General features: G+C 42.9%; 1 protein-coding gene across 7 annotated transcripts in view; it reads right to left on the bottom strand.

Annotated features, from left to right (window-relative positions):
* Positions 1-17586, bottom strand: part of B3GLCT (beta 3-glucosyltransferase) — a 157405-nt gene that overhangs the window by 39622 nt on the left and 100197 nt on the right. For 6 of the 7 annotated variants that reach the window (XR_014789020.1, XM_084842973.1, XM_084842974.1 and 3 more), the window contains 3 exons: positions 15770-15833; positions 8371-8502; positions 2920-2989 (listed from right to left, as the gene is read on the bottom strand). Coding sequence is in view for 6 of the 7 variants with exons in the window: in XM_084842973.1 (XP_084699099.1) it covers positions 2920-2989; positions 8371-8502; positions 15770-15833 (266 nt within the window). In the remaining variant the exon portion in view is untranslated. The remainder of the gene's footprint in view (positions 1-2919; positions 2990-8370; positions 8503-15769; positions 15834-17586) is intronic. The other variant, XM_084842977.1, reaches the window with a different exon arrangement.

Raw genomic sequence — 17586 nt, 5'->3', positions numbered from 1 at the left:
TGATGGGGGACCCTGTGTTTCCCAGTTGTGGGCCCTGCCAACCTGGCAAGTGATACCACAGACAGATATCATGCCCAGAAATGTCTGAACATACATCCAGAGGTCGGGATGTTACACAAACAATCTGAAGAACAGATATATGGAAACAAAGTTTAAAATTTTGGACCAAACCACAAGTTACCTCCCAAAATGAGTGCTCAGAGAAGAGTGACTGAAGATATACCAGCTACCAGAGAGAAGTATACTCAAGTATGGATCCAAGGCCAAACTACAAAGCCAGCAATGATTGCAGAACTTACCTAGGCATTATCATTACGTATCAGAGTCTACAAACCCCACAGTATAAGAGAGCTAGTGTAACGTTGCACTCCAGTCTGAAAGAAAGGTTGAAGGGAAGGGAACCACTGGACTGTGCATGAGGTTTGTTCAATTACCCCCAATTGAAGCATATATTATAAACCCATTGTAAGGCACTGTGAATCTTAAGTTCTGTACACCTGAGAAAGAGCACAAGTTCCCTTTTTCACTGTGGCAGCTGTTCATATGAAAGAAATGCAAGCAGCTCAATTCAGCTAGAAGCTTCACCCACCTGGAGTATGGGAGCTGATTCAACAGATCTCAGGAAATCAGATGACCTAGAGGTTCCAATAACCTCCCACCCCTCTCTATACAATTGACTCAACCTCTCACTTCTAACCCTGAATGACCCATCCTGAGGATTCTGCCAAAAGCTACTCTCCAGAACTGCTTACCACTCCCTCCTTATTTGTTATCCCTGGACTGATTTTTCTGTATTTGAACTCTTGTTTGGCTGTTTGCTTATCCGGGATTTATGTACAGTGGAACCTTGTGGTGATGAGTGAAAAGATTCCAAGGAACCAAAAAAAGTCCAGAAAAAAAGATCAATACATTTTAGCTGTTATTTAGCTGATATTTGAAAGCACAGAAAAAAAGCTGAAGGCTGATTCCTTTTAATGCAGGACACAGCTGGATTAGTTTGCCTTATAGCCTATTGAACTAGTCACCATTTGATATCCAAGGGATGCGTGAAATACATGACAAATATGACAAGGGAAATTCTTCAAATTTTAGACAGCTGCCGTCAGTAAAAAGAAAAAAGAAAACATCTGGTCCAAAGCTATACTTCAACCCCAGCTAAACTCTTGCTAAATTTAAACATCTAATTTTTACACAGCTTGGCTCTATAACACATTGCTGTATATAAATAGGTTATATTCTTTTCCATCTATACATCTGAAAAAATCATTCAACTAAGATCACAGCATCACTGTTTAATATTTTTCCTAAATAATTTTATTTGTTTTTCTTGAAGGATGGCAATAAGAAGCCAATAATGTATAAAAGTGCATGGGGGGGGGGGATATGGTCAATTTAGGAGCCTGATTTTTATGCTGTCCACCTATGATTCTCTTTCAGTCTTATGTCACCAGTGTATCTAAAAGAATGACAACTCTCCATTTTGTAAATCATCATCACTTTCATGTATATCTTGATGGAGAATGTGTGAAATATACTTGTCTCTCTCTTTCTCAGGCAACTCTATCCCCCCTATAGGGTTAAGTGTCTGAGAGGGTATAAAAACTGGTGATAGGTTAAAAAAAAGCTGCCTTCCTACCTCATTGCTATGGGTCAAAGTTGTGGCTCCTTCTGATCACAACGAATGAAGATGGAATTTTAAATTAACATTGGGACCATCAACAACGTATTTTACTCTTTAAAGGCTTTTTAAGACTCTCCTGCTCGACCCAATTTTACATTTTGCCCCATTTTAACCAATGTACCACCCCTTTTTTGTCACAAAATTTCTACTCCCTGCTATGATTAGCATACTATATGGATGGTCCCACTGACTAGTGGGTGAAGGTGAAAAGAAAATAAGAATGTTCTGAATACCGAACTGTTTGCCTGATATATGCTACAGAGTGTTACAGAAGTTAAAATTTGGCCCAAACAACTAACCTGAACATTAATTCTGCCTTCCAAGTCAGAAGGAAACAAATATAGCAAGATAATTTTTAGTCTGGGATTTACTGTCAGATCATACCCACAAGGTACAGGATACTTTTTGTGGGCCAAAGCAGGAGAAGCTTTACTCTAAGGCTGCAGTTTAGAATAACCTTCTCTTATGTGTATTCAAACACTTCCGTGTGCCTTAGTAAAGTTCAAAATACTCCAGGAGTATAGTTGCCAGCTTGTGTTTGCTTTGCTTTATCTGCAATACAGGCAACCCATGCAACCTGAATGGAACCAAGGATATAAACATTGCTTATCATTTATGGCAATGATGTTCCTGAAAGACTTAAAATAGAAACCTGTGCAGCTTTAGTAGTTGCCTTTTAAAAATCATACATATCGCTCTTTAAGATTGCAAAGGTCATTACAATCTTCATACTAATGGCCTCACAATAATCCTAAAAAATAAATTACTTTTCCCCTTCAAGACTATTCATTTAGTTCCTGGTGGCAATCTGAAGGTAGATTTCCAGTTCAAAGACCAAATATCTTCAGGATCATATTAGCTTCTTGAAAAGTGAACATTTCCTTACTGTCACTAAAATAAAATATTCAAAATAGCTCATGAAAATCAATGTGAGCTGATAAGCCCTGCTTTTGGAAACCAGACCAATTATTTTGGCATTTGCATGTGGAATTACAAAACTGATTTAAAACATGCAGTTCTGAAGCCTTTGTTGACTCATTGCTTTCAATGGAAATCATCTACTTCCTTCTCTCTTCTTCACATAATTTCCCCACAAGCTATTTCTAACATAAAAAGTTCAACAAGTGAATAGACAAAATCAAAAAGATATTCAACTATACATTTCAAGGTTTTATAGGGATTAACAAAACTAGTTTTAGAAGATATTGTGTAAAGATACCCTTAAATTTAGAACTTACTTCTGTCTCCATGGAATTTCCTGCATGTTTTTACAGCAACAAAGATATCCGTTTTCTTCACAGGATCTCCCTAAAAATAAAATGCCATCTACATATTTTTCTTACATTCAGGTTTATATTGCATGAATAAGCCTTTATAAACAGACATCCTCAGAATACAGCTCTATACCCCACAACATATTAAAAAGCAGTTTAAGGCAGTGTAACATGATACATTTTCTACATCTCAAAATTTAAATAATTTAAACCATCAATGTTGCCTAGCAGCATTTTCCACTAAAATTACAGTTGAAATTCTGATTGAAGTCAGTTACAACACATTAGGGAAGCAACTGAACAAAGGAAGTATCTGACTGTAGCAGTATGAACACTGAAGGTATGATTCTTGCCAAAAGGTAAAGCACTGTCAAGTTCCATTGATTTCAATGGGAGGAATACAACCATGTGCTTAACTCTCCCACTGAAATCAGTGGAACTTTGAAGTAGTTATCTTTTGCTGGACCATACCTTTATTCTGACAGTGCTATGCCTTTTTACCATGAGTGAAATCAACACAGCTACTTTAAGGCAAGCCCAGTGGGATTCTTGACTTCTTTCCTTTGATCAGCAAGCATCAGTACTATATCATAAACTGCTTATGAAACTCTTCAGTTTCAAAAAATGTTTGCCGTATGGCATGGGGGTCACTGTTTGATGGCCACAGGGACCTAGTTGCACAGTTCTTTAGATCTAAGCAGTAATTAGTTTCTATAATGATGCGCCATAGCTTCAAAAAGAATGGTAGTCTGGATTTGGCCAAACGTTGCTTTGGCATCAGCAACACACACACAATGAATCCAAAAACAACAGAGTCTTGTGGCACCTTAAAGACTAAGACTTTTTTTTGCTGTGACAGACTAACACAGCAACACCCCTCTGTCCCCCCACCTCCCGAAGTTGTTACAATCATTCCCTCTATTTCCATAGTTTAGAGGGGAACAGTGGTGTGCTCATATAACGGCAACAGCCATACACAAGAGGAGGGATCAGCAGGATCTGAGAAACCCCAAGGTTTGCAGAAGGACAAAAATCTTTAGAAAAAAATCCCTAAAATGTGGTGGTGGCGGGGGGAATAGCCCAATCAGGACTCAGTGTGCACAGTGACCAAGGAATGGTGTCTGTCAAAGTGGGGGGGGGGGATGGAGGAGGGCTGACTGACTTGATTTTGTACTTCTGAAACACTGAACAGAAGCATTCCATACAGCAACATTTTGTTGCAGGTCCAACTTGTTAACCTAGTTTCAGCTTGTTAACCCACTTGTGAAGGTAGGATATAATTCATGGACAGTCTTGCTTTAATAAACAGCCCCATCAAAGGTCAAGAACATTCAGGAAATAATTATTGGCAAGGGTTTTCCTTCCTTAAACCAGGACATATAATATCTGGAACTGGCCTTCATTTTCACTTGAGAACTTAATACTATGGATGTGTTTTCAATCTGAGAAAACATATCAAACCGTTTTCCAAGGGAAGTAATATAGCCTTGTTTTGAAAACAATGAAATTGAGGTCAAAGAGGTTAAAGGCTTATGCAAAATAAATCAATAATACTGCTGAGGAAAGAAATCTAAGCTCACCAGTGAATAAATAATAAACACTTTGCACTTTTGAGTGCTCAAAGCATTTCACACGCATTATCTTGTAATCCTTACAATAATATGATACGGTTGTTATCCCCATATTGCAAACCAGGGAAGGGGATGCTAGGGCGATGAGAGAATGGTTTTCCTAAGGCTGCCTAGTTTGTTCATGACTGAACCATGATTTGAACTGGGGACTTCCCATTTCACACCATTTGCTGCCTAGACTATTTTTATAGTCTGCTTAAACACACCTTTAAAAAAAAAGTACATTTATTTTAAACCAGGGAAGGCCAGCTTGCAGCCCAGAGCTCATATCTGATCCCTACCAAAGCTTATAGTGAAATGTTTGCCCACAGTTTCACTCCTAGTATTTTTAGTATTTTCAATTCGTAGTAGATATATTCTACATGTTAATGGATAGAATCAAGCCAGGTTAGTTGCAACTCAGTTCTTTTAAAATCAATGGGACTTGCCCAGCTGCAACTAGTGATGGGTGAATTCTCCTTTGGAATTCCTTCTCCCTTTGGAACCCAGCTTGGCAAATCAGGCTACTTCCCCAAAAAACAAAACACCTGGTTCTTTTTAGCCCAACTCCAAATGCAGACCTTTCCATGCTACCAATGATGACTTCTCATAACGGGGACCAAACACTATATCTCAATCTGTCTTTGCATGTCTCCTCAGTATCAAAAGCAGTTTGTCATGTGATAGGAGGGGGCACTGCTGTTTGAGAAAAACCAGCTCAAAACCCTCTTGCATGCACAGATACAGTTGAGTGGTTCTTTGGGTCACAGCAAGGGTATTCTACTTGGTCACAATCTTTCATTTCATATTTAAGAATGATAATGGATGTTATTTAACAACTCATGTCTATCCTCAGGATAAATAATATTAAGCTAAAATGCCCAGAGAAGGAGAATGAACTATTCCAACACCCATATTCAGAACTGTCCCCTTTGAACCAACATCCCAGCCTATCTGTTCTAGACCATCAGTTATGTTTAGGTAGCCATCCATCTACCAAGCCTGAGCATGTCATAACTTATTCCCACTGTGATCTGGGTAATCAAATGCAATCTTGTGCATCTGGCCATTTTAAAAAGCAGCCTCCTGCACCCACACAGAAATTACAAAAATGAACCATTTATTTATTTACAAAGTTCAGTAACAAAACAATAGTAGCAAAGCAGAATAAAATTCACCGGGCAAAATAATAGCCCTTTATATCAGTCAGGGTTCTTTCTTGTCCTCTCTTTCCTTCTGGTGTTTCCAACTGTCTCCTCCAGCTTCTCTCAGCACTCTGAAGGACTTGTACTTGTAGCTTCTTATTCCTCCTGAGCTAATAGGTTTCACTTGCTTGATCCATACACTCCTTTTCATGTTAAAATAAGGTGTACACACATCTTGCTTTACAAGTGGCTGGGGTAGGCACACGAATGAACAAACACGGCTGCCCCTGTTATATCTAGTTGGCCCACAAACGCAACACTGGGTGCTTCTAGATGAACCTGTTATTATGCAATCACCCTGCCTCATCCACAGATTTTTATAACGGGTTCATATAATGTTTGAGCCATTTGTAATCAGCGCATGTTTTCCCATTGCTGCATCAATATTTTTTGTAGCTGCAAAAAATCAGGACTGGAGGGAAAGAGTGGAACAGCACTGCAATTTTTCAGCAGGTGTGGACAGGAAAATGTGCAACTGAAGCACAGTGGGAAGAGTTGCCTGGGGAAAAGTGGATGACATGTTGGGGGTGTCCCTCCTTTCTCTATTGCTTTCAGTGCATTTCTGGTTGTAGAGCCATTTCATGTCCTGCAAACCGAGTCTTTCCACTCTCCCACTGCTTTTCTGAGCTTACAAAGCAGAGATAGATCCCACTGAATGCAGCAGTGCTTTGTTGTTCAGTCGTTAAGTTGTGTCTGACTCTTTGTGACCCCATGGATCATAGCACGCCAGGCCTTCCTGTCCTCCGCTCTCTCCCGGACTGTGCTCAAGTTCATATTCATTGCATCGGTGATGCTATCTAGCCATCTCATCCTCTGCCGTCCCCTTCTCCTTTTGCCTTCAATCTTTCCCAGCATCAGGGTCTTTTCCAGGGAGTTTTCTCTTCGCATTAGGTGGCCAAAATATTTGAGCTTCAGCTTCAGTATCTGTCCTTCCAATGAGCACTCAGGGTTGATTTCCTTTAGGATGGACTGATTTGACCTCCTTGCAGTCCAGGGGACTCCTAAGAGTCATCACCACCACCACAGTTCGAAAGCGTCAATTCTTCAGCGTTTAGCCTTCCTTATAGTCCAGCTCTCACAGCCATACGTTACTACTGGGAAAACCATAGCTTTGATTAGACGGACCTTTGTCGGCAAGGTGATGTGTCTGCTTCTTACTATGCTGTCTAGGTTTGCCATAGCTTTCCTCCCAAGGAGCAAGCGTCTTTTAATTTCATGGCTACAGTCACCGTCTGCGGTGATCTTGGAGCCCAAGAAAATAAAAGCTGTCACTGCTTCCATTTCTTCCCCTTCTATATGCCAGGAAGTGATGGGGCCACATGCCATGATCTTCGTTTTGTTAATGTTGAGTTTCAAACCAGCTTTTGCACTCTCCACTTTCACCCTCAACAAGAGGCTCTTTAGATCCTCTTCGCTTTCTGCCATTAGGGTGGTATTGTCTGCGTATCTGAGGTTGTTGATAATTCTCCCGGCAGTCTTAATTCCGACCTGTGATTCATCCAACCCGGCGTTTCTCATGATGTACTCTGCATATAAGTTAAACAAGCAGGGCGACAATATGCGGCCTTGTCGTACTCCTTTCCCAATTTTGAACCAATCGGTTGTTCCATGTCTGGTTCTTATGCAGCAGTGCTTACATCTGAGTAAACATGTGTAGGATCTGGTTGCAAGCCTGCAAGCCTCTTACTGGCATTGATAAAAAAAAACTTTAAAGCAAAATTTCACTAAGCTGCAATAGGGACACCATGAAATTGTCTGCTTTTTTTTTTAAGTATACATGGAGAAAAAACTGACATACAGCTTGTCAATTTCAACTGCGGCCTTCCCTTCTCCCTTTGAAGAAACAGCAACAATGAATCAAAGGAGACCCTTCAAATGTCCAGAGGGAGAGAGGGAAAGTGAAGACATAACAAAATTCTGCAGCTGTCTAGCCTGGTTGTGAAACTGGCCACAAAAATCAAGGCAAAAGTTTTAAATTGACTAGAAAAAAGCAAGCAGGTGAGTTTCCCAGCCGGTTGTGAAACTGACCAGTAAAGGTAAGGATTTACAGCCCCATGGTAACCACATCGACTGGGAAATAAGGCTGCAATTAAAAAAACATGTTCTAACACACACGCACGCATGCGCACACACACAAAATAGGATACCAAAATGGTGCTGAGAAGCACCTACTTCAAAATGTTGAGAGAAGGACTGTTTGGCAACCATCAGGGTTTGTGGAAGGGGAGGGGAGAATACTACCCACTTAGCTATGTTGTGCCCACTGTGTGATGCACAACAAGAAAGTGCTAGGTCCCCTGAAGTGTGGCTAGTTAATGGGAATACTGCTTCTAGGTTATGGTGGAGGAGCAATGACTGGCAGCACTAAGAGCCCTCCATCTGGAAGCACCCAGCAACAAACTGCAAAAGAAACACAAACATTCTGCTCTTTCCAGTCTTCCAATCACATCTATCTTAATTTATTTTAGACCAATTGACTATATCTGAAGAACCTTGCAAAGTTCTCAAGTTTGGAAAGTTTTAAACAGGTAGAAATGGATTAGAGTAAGATCTCTTTACTTGTCTGTCTTTTACAGGGAAAAAAAACTGGAAATACTTACACAAAGTGGGAGGAAATTCATAAATGTAGTGGCACAATGAGCAGTATTAGGAGAGTCAAAGTCATCTGTACAAAATTCAGGCACTGTGGTGAGATGTGATCCACTCCCTTTCTCCCAGATATATAGTGCAATCTTTCAAAATATAATGTAAAATATAGAGTAAATAGCAATGAGCACAGAAATATGTTCACACTGTGAAGATACACAAATGCAAGACAAATAACTTGTGTATGAGTATAGAAAAGAGATATTGGCATTACGCTCAAACCTCTAATCTGTCGTGCAAAAGGAATTCCAAATGTTGAACCAGAGATTATGTTAATAAATCCATCTATGCAGGCACACAGTACACTACTACTAAGCTACTAGCTCTCCCTATAAAAACTGATACATCTTTTCTAATGATGGGAAAACTCTCTTTTGATCACCTCAAATTCATTCATTTCTATGAGCTTTCCCAGAAATGCTCAAATGTTCTTGAATTCTCTCAAGTTTTTCTACGAACGCTGAAAAGAGGTTAACCTTTCAAAATGCCCCCATTCCCTTCCTCAACAAAAAAGACAACAGCAACAAAGCCTTACTTTTGAGAAGGGGGAAGAGCCATAGCTCATTGGTAGAGGTTTTGCATGGTTTTGCATGCAGAAGGTTCAACCCCTGGCACCTCCAGGTTGGATTGGGAAAGACTCCAGTCTGTAACATTGGAGAGCCACTGCTAGTCAGTGTAGACAGTACTGAGCTAGATGGACCAAGGATCTGACTTGGTATAAGACAGCTTCCTAAGTTCCTAATTAGGGTTAGGGGGTAACTTGGGAGGGCTTGCTAGATAAAGAAAATACAGGTGGTTGCATGAGTTTTATAATTTCCTCTACCTCCCAGTTCAATTTAGGAATCCGAGAAAATTACCAGTCCCGTGTTTTCTGGTAGGAAATGGCATGCTTGAGCATGCTCAGGAGGAGCATTTCCAATGACCCCACCCCGGCCAACCATTACCTCCTTTCTCTTCTCAAGGGTACATCTTTTTTCTTAGGAGGGGGGAATTGGGAGGGAGAGGGGACACCTAGCATTGGTGCAAGAACAAATTCTGTTCTGAGCTGAACCTTCATCTGGAGGGCTGCAGGCCCAGCTCAGAACAGAAGGGGGCTTTTCAAACTGTGAGAGTTTGTACCTGAACTTCTTCTAATTGTGAATTTGCCCCAATAACTAATCTTTTCATATACACCTAAATCTAACTAATGTATATGATATCCCATGAGACTGCACATATGTTCAGTGACTATTATTTATTGCCAACTGGAAAAGAAGAAAACACAAATTGAAAATAAGTTTAGTTAAGGCTGACAAGAACAGATGGCTGGAGAGCTTTGTAAATGTTCACACAGCTGTATAGACAAACACACTCATTTTCTGTAGCTACGTTTAACATTTGAGTAATTCATTCCTGAATTGATGAAAAATTAATCAACGAGTAACAGACATTTATAAGAGACATATTTTAAAACCATGTTTATTTTACAATTATACCAGGGTGCTTTTAATTACACTGCTCCATGATGTAGTAATATAACATGCAGAACCTTAGAAAATAAGTAAAGTGCAATCTTTGTTTGCACCAGTGGAACAATTTAAGGAATGAGCTGCCTACTTCAAGGTATTTTTTATTGCCAAATGCTGCTGTCCCACATATATTCTAGATCATTTCCACCCTTTAACAGCAAAAAGCAACTTGACGTTTCCAAAGAACTCATAAAGTTAAGGGTTAGAAGCCAACAGAAGTAGTTTGTTCCAGGATTCTTACTGAAAACCAAGTTTAGAAAGAAAGAAAGAAAGAAAGAAAGAAAGAAAGAAAGAAAGAAAGAAAGAAAGAAAGAAAGAAACCCTGAAAGGATTAATTGTAAAGAAATCCACAATAGGCTCAGCATGTGTCATGAAAAAGAAAAAATTAATACACCCGAAGGATGGGTTCTAACAGAATACAGTAAAAAGTAAATTACATTCCACCTGGAAAGGCACAGCAGCATGTTGAATTTAGTTGAGAGAGGCAGGAAAGAAATAATGACCTGAGGCATCAGATGCTTTTGAGCGCACAGGAGCAAATCACGCTTCCCTTCACTTTCAATAACGCCTAGTAATACCATAAATTGTCATTGGAAAAGGAAAAAAGATGGTAACCTTTAAATGTATATCTTATTACTAATAAATACAGCTTGCGTTCTTCAAGCATGGCCTTCAGAAATCCCTTGTCCCCAATCTGAACATTATTAATGTATATAAAGGAAGAAGACCTACACATGGGTGGGTTGCCCATTTTCATACATATATTCCTGGCTAACAATGCAAATACCCTGTCCTTCAACTGGGGCTGTTGGATGTAATTCTCACTGCCCAGCAGCCATCACATCTGGACTAGCTATGGTTATGAGACAGAATTCATGTCTTGAGTTTTTGAGTTACAGAGATTTTTAAAAAAGAAGTAATAAGGATGTCTTTGAGAAAGTATGCCAAATCACAACCTCACAATGAGTGAGTCTCTCCTGTCCTTCCCGTTGTGCTGCATAATTGGAACTGAATTAATGTAGGAAGGTGAAGCTTCAAGGGGAGTTGGGAGTTAAATATGAAGTCTGGAGCATTTAAACTATTTATTGTCTCTCCTGAGGGAACATAAAAACATAAGAAAAGCCATGCTGGATCAGACCAAGGGTCCAGCTAGTCCAGCATTGTGTTCACACAGTGGCCAACCAGCTGCCCACAGGAAACCCACAAGCAGGACATGAGTGCAACAGCACCCTCCCTCCCTTGTTTCCCAGCAACCAAAGTGCATGGGGAAACCTTTGCTCATGTGGAGGCCTCATGCATACACCAGAGCTCCTGAAAAGCTTTGGACTGCCAGTCTACAAATGGGTATACAAGTTAATTGGTTTCATCTATTGCAACTCACTATATCTTTCTGCTAATAAAATGGAAGATGTGAGCCTCTTTCTCCCCATGTAGTATTTTTAAAGAGTTGTGCTATTTGATATCACATCATATTGTTGATCTGATATGGGTTCACCTTTGAAATGTGCATGAATAATGCATTACGCCAAAATGGGTTACTGACTGGCACCCTGCAGAGGAGAGAACATATGGAATATACAGTATTTATGAACCCTTTACCTGCTACTAGCAATTATTCTTCAGATGATCATGGCAGATGATTCCTGCAATATTGCATGAGTTTGTGGAAATGCTTGGCATACAGCATTTATAGATTCTCTTTCTGACATTAGCACAGTAGATTTAGAGGGAATAAATAGTGTAAATTGTATCAGGTGTCTTGGATTACAACTAATACAAATGGATTAATGTCACCTTAATTTTTATTTGACTGTGTGGATTGGTATGTCATCGGGCTTTATAATGCTTCTGTACATTGCCAGGCCTATGCATCTTACCTTATCTCTCACAGAGATTTCAAGGAGAGGATAATGCGGGCTGAGATACAAAGAACAATGCAACTAGTCTAGTTTCAAGCATTCACAGTTGCTGTGTGGCTTGTTTTTCTCGGCCATGCACATGCCACATGGTAAACTGCCTTGGAAACTAAGTGGAGTTTCAAAACCTGTGTATGATATGGGGCATGGGGTTAGCTGTTCAAACAAAAAGTAGTAAAAATCTCACTAAGTTTACACAAGCTCCCTGCATGAGCTTAAGTAGCTCTTTGGATCTTGTTCCATATGCCCTATGTATTCTAAAATATTACAGTGTAATATTTTTACAGTGTAAAAAAATATTTTTACAGTGTTTTTACAGTGTAAAATATTACAGTGTAGTTACTTAGTAAGAAGGGCTTGCAACCAAAATATTACAGTGTGGAGTGCTCCAAGGTTCCAGCCAGCCAGCCAGCTATGCCCATTTCCTGGATACTCCATTCCATTCTCCCCTCTTCCCCACCCCCTCCAGTCAGCATTCTGTGCCCACCGAGTGTGCTCAGCCCTCATTAGGTTGTTTTGGATTCTCCCTCCTCTCTCTGTGTTTTTTCCTAAATATTGTTATACTTCTGCTGGCGGAGCGCTAGGGGCAGGCCATGCCAGGTAAGGGGAACAAGGGAGAGATGTGTAATATCTGTCCCCTGCTCTGGGCCTGTCCAGAGCCAAAGGATGGTTGGGGGAGGCGTGACCCCATCTTCTGGCCTTCGTTTGCTGCTCTGCAATGCCAGGTCTGTTACCCAGAAAACCTCCCTCATCCATGAGATGATCCTGGATGAGGGTGCAGACCCGGCATGTATTACGGAGACCTGGCTGGCCGAGGCTGCTGCTCCAACCCTTGCAGCCATGTGTCCAGCCAGATTTTCGTATGCACAGCAGCCAAGGGCTGGGGATCGGGGAGGGGGAGTGGCTGTTATCTACCGAGAGTCCTTGGTCTTCACCAGACCCCCTCTCCGGGAGACCAAGGCTGCTGAGTGCATGTACTGGAGGTTGGGCCCGAAGGGCAGTCTGGGGATTCTGCTCGTGTACCGTCCACCCCGCTGCACAACTGACTCCCTGGCCAAGGTGCCTGAGGTGGTCTCTGATGTGCGTGTGCAGTCCCCTAAATTGTTGATGCTGGGGGACTTCAATGTACATTCGGAGGCCATCCTCACAGGAGCACCTCGGGACTTCATGGAGACCATGGCCTCCTGAGAGCTGCGCCATATTCTAACTGGGCCCACCCATGTAGCCGGTTATGCACTAGACCTTGTGTTTGTTTCTGGAGAAGTGGGGAGTGATCTGAAAGTCGGGGGTATATCCACCACCCCCTTGTCATGGTCAGATCACTATCTGGTGACGTTGGACTTCTCGGTTCCACAACCCCTCCGCAGGGGTGGAGGACCCATTAAAATGGTCTGCCCCAGGCGTCTTATGGATCCAAATGGATTCCTGAACGCGCTTGGGGATTCTCTGGGTCACGCCAACGGCCACTCGGTCAAGACCCTGGTGGGTGGCTGGAATGCCGCAATCACTGGGGCATTAGATCGGGTGGCTCCGAAATGCCCTCTCCCCTTGAACAGGGCTCGGACTGCACCATGGTTCAATTCGCGGTTACGAGCTCTGAAACAGGAGGTGAGACGGCTAGAGCGCCGGTGGCGGAAGTCTCGCTCCAAAGACGATCAGACACGAGCTAGAGCTGTATCTTCAGCCTATCACGTGGCGGTGAAGGCAGCAAAAAAGGAATATTATGCTGCCTCCATCGCGTCTGCAGAGTGCTGTCCCAGGAGGCTGTTCCAAGTGGTCCGGAGCCTGGTCGGTCCTGTGGCTCCGGAACCACTGGAGCATTCTAAGGCCTCCTGTGAGGCCTTGGCAAGGCACTTTGCAGATAAAATTGATCAGATTAGGTGTGTTACTCTGCACACTGTGGATACAGTTAGTGAGCAAGAGGCGGCCTGTGGCAAACCGGTTTTGTGGGATCGGTTCCAGCTTCTTCCTCCTGATGAAGTGGACAAGGTGCTTTCATCTGTACGGCCGACCACCTGCTTACTTGATCCTTGCCCATCTTGGCTCATTATGGGCTGCAGAGAGAGACTGGGTGAGGGGATCAAGGCGGTGGTGAACGCCTCCCTTGAGGAGGGAGTGATGCCATCAGCCCTCAAGGAGGCAGTGATAAGACCGCTCTTAAAGAAGCCCCCCTTGGATCCTCAAGTTTTGAACAACTTTTGCCCAGTCTCAAATCTGCCATTTTGGGGCAAGGTGATTGAGCGGGTGGTGGCGATGCGGTTGAAGGCACACTTGGAAGAAACTGATTATCTAGACCCATTTCAGTCGGGCTTCAGGCCTGGGCATGGGACAGAAACGGCCTTGGTCGCCTTGGTAGATGATATGAGGAGGGCTCTGGATAGGGGTGAATGCTTCTTCCTTGTTCTCCTCGACCTCTCAGCGGCTTTCGATACCGTTGACCACGGTATCCTCCTGGACCGCCTGGAGGGATTGGGCATTGGAGACACCGTATTACGGTGGTTCCGGTCCTTCCTCTCCGGCAGGTACCAGAGGGTAGCTCTGGGAGAGGAGGTTTCGGACCCGTGGCCACTTACTTGTGGGGTGCCACAGGGTTCCATCCTCTCCCCGATGCTATTTAACATCTATGTGAAGCCGCTGGGGGCTATCATCAGGAGGTTTGGGGTGCAGTGTCATCAATATGCGGATGACACGCAGCTCTACCTCTCATTCAAATCTTCACCAAGGTTGGCTGTAGAATCCCTGTCCAAATGTCTGGAGACGGTGAGTGGCTGGATGGGGAGGAATAGGCTGAAGCTGAACCCTGACAAGACCGAGGTACTTTTGGTGGGAAACAAGAGGAGGCTGGGGGATGTTGACCTGGTGTTGAATGGGGTACGGCTACCCTTGAAAGACCAGGTCCACAGCCTGGGGGTCATTTTGGACTCCCAGCTGTCCATGGAGGCTCAGGTGTCAGCTGTGAGCCAGACAGCACTGTATCAACTCTATCTGATACGGTGGCTGCGCCCTTTCCTTCCCGACCATCTGCTCCCATCGGTAGTACATGCCCTGGTCTCCTCTCGTTTAGACTACTGTAATGCGCTCTACGTGGGGTTACCCTTGAAGACGGTTCGGAAACTGCAGCTGGTACAGAACGCGGCGGCTCGCCTGATTAAAGGCATCCGCCGGCGAGATCACATCACTCCAGTGCTGAAGGAGTTGCACTGGTTACCAGTCGTTTTCTGGGCCAAATTCAAGGTGTTGGTTTTGACCTTTAAAACCCTATATGGTTCCGGCCCAGCCTATCTTAAGGAGCGCCTCCAGCAGCACCAGACAGGCCGCTTAACAAGATCAGCCTCGGATGGCCTTCTCTCTGTCCCATCAGCCAGGACAGCTAGACTGGTGGGGATGAGGGAGAGGGCCTTTTCTGTGGTGGCCCCCACTCTGTGGAACTCCCTCCCTTGGGAACTCTGTCATGCCCCCTCTTTAATGAGCTTCTGTCGTGCATTAAAAACGTGGTTGTTCAGGCAGGCATTTGGGGTGGGTTAGGGTATTTTAGAAAATGTTTTTATTGTAGAATTTTATTGTTTTAAACTGTTTTATTGTATGTTGTACATCGCCCAGAGTGGCTGGGTGACCAGCCAGATGGGCAATTAATAAATTTAATAATAATAATAATAATAATAATAATAATACTTCTGCAAAATGTGGGGTTTCCACTAGCCTGCTAATACACCCCTCTTGTGAAAGGATGGTGCCATTTTGGCTACATAAGGATTGACTCTCAGAGAATGAGATCAGTATTAGCATATACAATAATACTGATCCTTTATTATTCTATATAATGAACAAATGAAGAAAATATATACTGATATAACTCCCTTCTTCCTACTGCACAGAGCAAAGATAGGTAAGAACAAAACACATTTCCCAGTGTAACAGAATGGACTTACCTCATGTTTTAAATCTATTGTAAAATCTGACTTTAGAGGTTCATTTTTCAGTCTCTTTGCAAGCCTGTGTAATAAACATAAAAGAATATGTAGAAATAAATTTGAGGTTCTTTACATCAAGCTAGCAAACCACTACCTAGTAACATAAAGGGTAACAATCAACATGACGGCCCCCAAGCATCTTCCCCAGCACTGTTGAGCCCACCCCGCTCCATGGTTTACTGGGTACCTATAGGCTATGAAACAGGCAGAACTAGAATGCAGATGGTTCAGATAACACAGCGAGTGTGATCATATGCAAGTGAGAGCACATTATCATGCCTACTTTGTGGCAGTGTTTGTGGCAAAGCCTTCATACTTCTCAGTCTCCACTGCATCCTCGAGTTGCTGTCCAGGTGGTGAATATCTTGTTAAAATCAGATCTATGGGCAGTACCCAACTGTGTCATTCCGTTAGCGCAATTGATATTGTGCTAGCAGAAACTAGGTTCCAAACTATGCGCAGGAAATCAACTAGTTACATTTGCGCAAGTGTGGTTGTGCAAGTGATTGTCCATTATGCTTGCACAACTGTTGTACAAGCAGTTGCACTTTCCAGTTGCGCAACAGGTTGCACAACCCTTTGCACAACCAAATAGGCAACCACTTGTGCAACAGAAAGTTTCAGAGGAGCTCTGCTAGTGCTAGAGTTTACAGAATGACACCACTGGATACTGCCCTAGGTGGGGATGTAGTGGAACACTTGGAGTCCTGCTATGACAAGTTTGCAAGGCACTCTGAGGATAAAATCACTCATGTCCACTTTGAACTTGGCACCAGTACTGATACAGTCAAGATGTCCAGGGCTCCATCTAGATCAGTTGTGTAGGATCAGTTTCACTGAGGATGTGGACAAAGTGCTTGAAGGGGTGCGACCAAACACCTGTACAGCTGGAGGAGATTAGGTGGATCCAAGAAGGAGTTAATGCTGTTTGTGGGAGGGGGTGGACCTGGGATGTTTTAACTATCCCCCAGTTGATAATACCCCCTTTTAGGGCATAGAGTAGTGGTGGCTCGACTTCAGATGCTTTGGAAATAAGCAGATTATCTAGACCCATTTCAATTCAACTTCAGGTTTGGGTATGGTACTGAAATGGCAATGGTTATCCTCATGGATGATCTCTGTTGGGAGAGAAGTGGGGAGAGCATCCCTTTTGATATCATCAACCATGGTATCTTGCTGAACTGCCTCTGAAGGTTGTGTGTCAACAGGCATGGTGATAATATGATAGTTCTGATCCTAGCTGCAAGGTCAGTTCCAGAAAGAAGCATTGGGGGTTTCTGCACAAGGGTCCATCTTATCTCCCATATATTTTAACATGTATATGAAGCTGCTGGGTAAGCTCACCAGAGGATTTTGAGTGAGTTGCCATCAATATGCTGATGACACCCAGCTCCAGTTCTGAGTCAGGTGAGGCTGTGCAGCTACTGAACCAGTGTCTGGATTTGGTAATGGGATGGATGAGGGCCAATAAACTGAAGCTGAATCTTGACAAACCAAGATTCAGGGTAGGTGGTTCTCATTTTTGGAAATTGGGTATGCAGCCCATTCTAGATGAGGTTGCAATTGTACTGAAAGAGCAGGTGCGTAGGTCAGGCACACTCCTTGATCCAGCTTTGTCACTTGAAGTCCAGGTGGCCTTTTACCAGCTACAACAGTTTCTGAAAAGGAATAGTCTAGCCATGGTGGTTCACACTCTGGTAACCTCTCAGTAGAATTACTGTACTATGTTGTACATGGGGCTGCTCTTGAAGATGACCTGGGAACTTCAGCTAGTA

This window comes from Heloderma suspectum, chromosome 3 (assembly GCF_057233095.1).
Source record: "Heloderma suspectum isolate Gila_16-S chromosome 3, 16-S_ref, whole genome shotgun sequence".
Taxonomy (NCBI): Eukaryota; Metazoa; Chordata; class Lepidosauria; order Squamata; family Helodermatidae; genus Heloderma; species Heloderma suspectum.
This window is presented reverse-complemented; position numbering and strand designations above follow the sequence as displayed.